We start from the raw sequence: 2,386 nt of genomic DNA, 5'->3' as shown, positions 1-2,386 counted from the left end.
ATTTTTTTAGTTGACCAAGTTTATTGGAAAAAAAACATTAACAATATTTATGATATCAATTGAGCACAACTATATACATTACGAAATCATTTCCACAATAAAAAAGCTTATATTTTGAGACAGAGGAACCGTTGATTTATTTTGCTATTGTTATGTTTATTAACATCATAAATACTTGAGACATATGCATGTACTAAGGCACTAAGCTATTGATCATATATATATTTGATATAGATGAAAGGAGGGACGCAACCAATCATCCTGATGGTGAGCCTGGTAGTAGTACCATGGCTCTGTGTCGCTTCTTCGGCAGCTGCTCTGCTACCGGCACTAGCCATCTGAAAACGTCGTCGATGCAGCAGCAGCAGCAGCTCTGAAAGTAAAAGCAGAGTACATAATAAAAGTGAATTTCAGCACCGCGTCGGCGAACCCCGACAAGTACAAGACCTTCATCGCTTCTGTTCGTGCTGGCCTGGTGAGCACAGCCGAGCGCAACAACAACAGCAGCGGGATCCCTGTGCTGGTAAGCCAAGACGATCCGCTCGCGCTGGAAGCGTCCCTAAACATCACTCTGGTGAACAAGGCAGGGCGTTCCGTGAGCTTGAAGATGGACGTCTCCGGAGCCTACTTCGTGGGTTACGAAGCAGGGAACTACTCGTGCCTCCTCAAGAGATCAGGTTCAGGCCGCACATTGTCATCGGTAACCTGTTACCGGAACTTGTATCCATGGGGAGGTCCTCCGACCGTCACTGTCGACGACGACCCTGCAGTCGCGGCATGGCGAGTTGGAAGATCTCGACCAGGCTATCTCGTCGCTGTTCCTGTTCCCGACAGGCGACGCGACGAAAGAGGACCTGAGCCGGGGCCTCGCCGCCTGCGACGTGATGATCGCGAGCGCGGCGACGTTCCCGTACGTCGAGCGGCGGATGAGCGCCGGCATGTGGGACGGTAACGGCGTGTCCAACGACGGGAGCCTTCGCGGGCTTCAGGAGAGCTGGCCGGAGCTCTCCGCCGCCGTCCAGGAGTCCTACCAGGGCGCCTTCGCCGCTCCGGTGCATGTTCAGCGGAGCAACGGCAAGTGGACGCAGGTGGACAACGTGCGTCGAGCCGTCCCCCTCGTGTCCTTCCTGGAGCACCACAAAAGCTGCAAGAAGACGACGCGGGAGGCGGTGGGCCAGCGTCTTCCCTTGCTCATAAGGTCCGTCGTGCAAGAGCCGGATGAGGAGGACATGCAGCTGGGCGGCGCGGCGGCGTGCGGCCAGGCCGAGCCGACGGTGCGCCTCGTCGGCCTGGAAGGGAGGTGCGTGGACGTGCCCTACGGCTACTACTACAACGGCAAGCAGGTGCAGCTGTGGAGCTGCAAGTCCAACGGCGACGTGAACCAACTGTGGACGCTGAAGCGGGACGGCACCATCCGGTCCAACGGCAAGTGCCTGGCCAGCAGCGGCGACGCGGCGGGCTCCCGCGTGGTGATCGACGACTGCCCAGCGCGTCCCGACGGGCCGCGTCGTCTGGGAGGTGCGCGCGGACGGCACCGTCGCGCTCAAGGGGTCCTCCCGCGGCGGCGGCCTGGTGCTGGCCGTCACCTCGTCGAGGCTCTTCGCGGGGCTCACGGTGCGACGGGACGACCGCGGGACGGGGCAGTCGTGGACGCCGACCAACGACACCGCGCCCCTGGACGCCGCCATCGTCGGGTTCCGCGACCTCTGCCTGCAGGTGGACTATGCGGGGGCGGTGTCCGTCGCCGCCTGCGGCCGCGACGGCGTGCAGTGGTCGCTCTACCCCGACGGCTCCATCCGCCCGCCCGCGTGGCTGCTCCTTCAGTGGCAGTGCCTGGCCGCTGATGCCAGCGGGCGTGTGAGGGTGAAATACTGCGACGGGGCTGGATCGGCTTGCCAGCGCTGGGTGTTCCACAACGACGGCACCATCTTCAACACCGGCGCCGGGATGGTCTTGGACGTCGTCAGGCCATCGAAGTCGAAGGGCCAGGTCGTCGTGTCGAAGCCCGCCACTGGGAGCCCCACTCCCACCCAGAAGTGGGCGCTCATGCTGTGATCCTTGTCCATCTATCGGTCATGCATGCATGTGGGGGCAGTACTGCAACGGCAGTGGATTACAGGACTAGACCCACGTGTTTTGTGTGTATCTGTCACGAGTCGCGAGTTGTTGGGTTGTTCTTCTCAGCAGGAAGAAAGCGCTAGTTCACCAGTACAATAATGCATGCATGCATGCTTGCTATGCTACTAGTAGTGCTCCAATAAAGCCTAGCTCTGTGTGTGTACCGTTGCCTGCAGCGCGCTGTTGCAGTGCTGTAGAATAATTGTACCCTAGTAAAATCTGTTTTCAGTTTATTTACCATGCCGAAAAGTACCTCTTCCGATTCTAA

At 58.8% G+C, this 2,386-nt stretch overlaps 1 protein-coding gene across 1 annotated transcript; it reads left to right on the top strand.

Annotated features, from left to right (window-relative positions):
- The first annotated feature begins 234 nt into the window (after positions 1-234).
- On the top strand, positions 235-2,386 carry LOC136534168 (ricin-like). Its single transcript, XM_066526632.1, is given in 4 exon segments — positions 235-336; positions 338-787; positions 789-1,487; positions 1,489-2,386. Coding segments are annotated over 4 exon segments (1,818 nt in total). The 3' UTR covers positions 2,056-2,386.

The sequence above is a fragment of the Miscanthus floridulus genome, unplaced genomic scaffold (assembly GCF_019320115.1).
Source record: "Miscanthus floridulus cultivar M001 unplaced genomic scaffold, ASM1932011v1 os_1589_1_2, whole genome shotgun sequence".
Taxonomy (NCBI): Eukaryota; Viridiplantae; Streptophyta; class Magnoliopsida; order Poales; family Poaceae; genus Miscanthus; species Miscanthus floridulus.
Note: the sequence above shows the minus strand (reverse complement) of the source record. Positions and strands in the feature narration are given on the sequence as shown.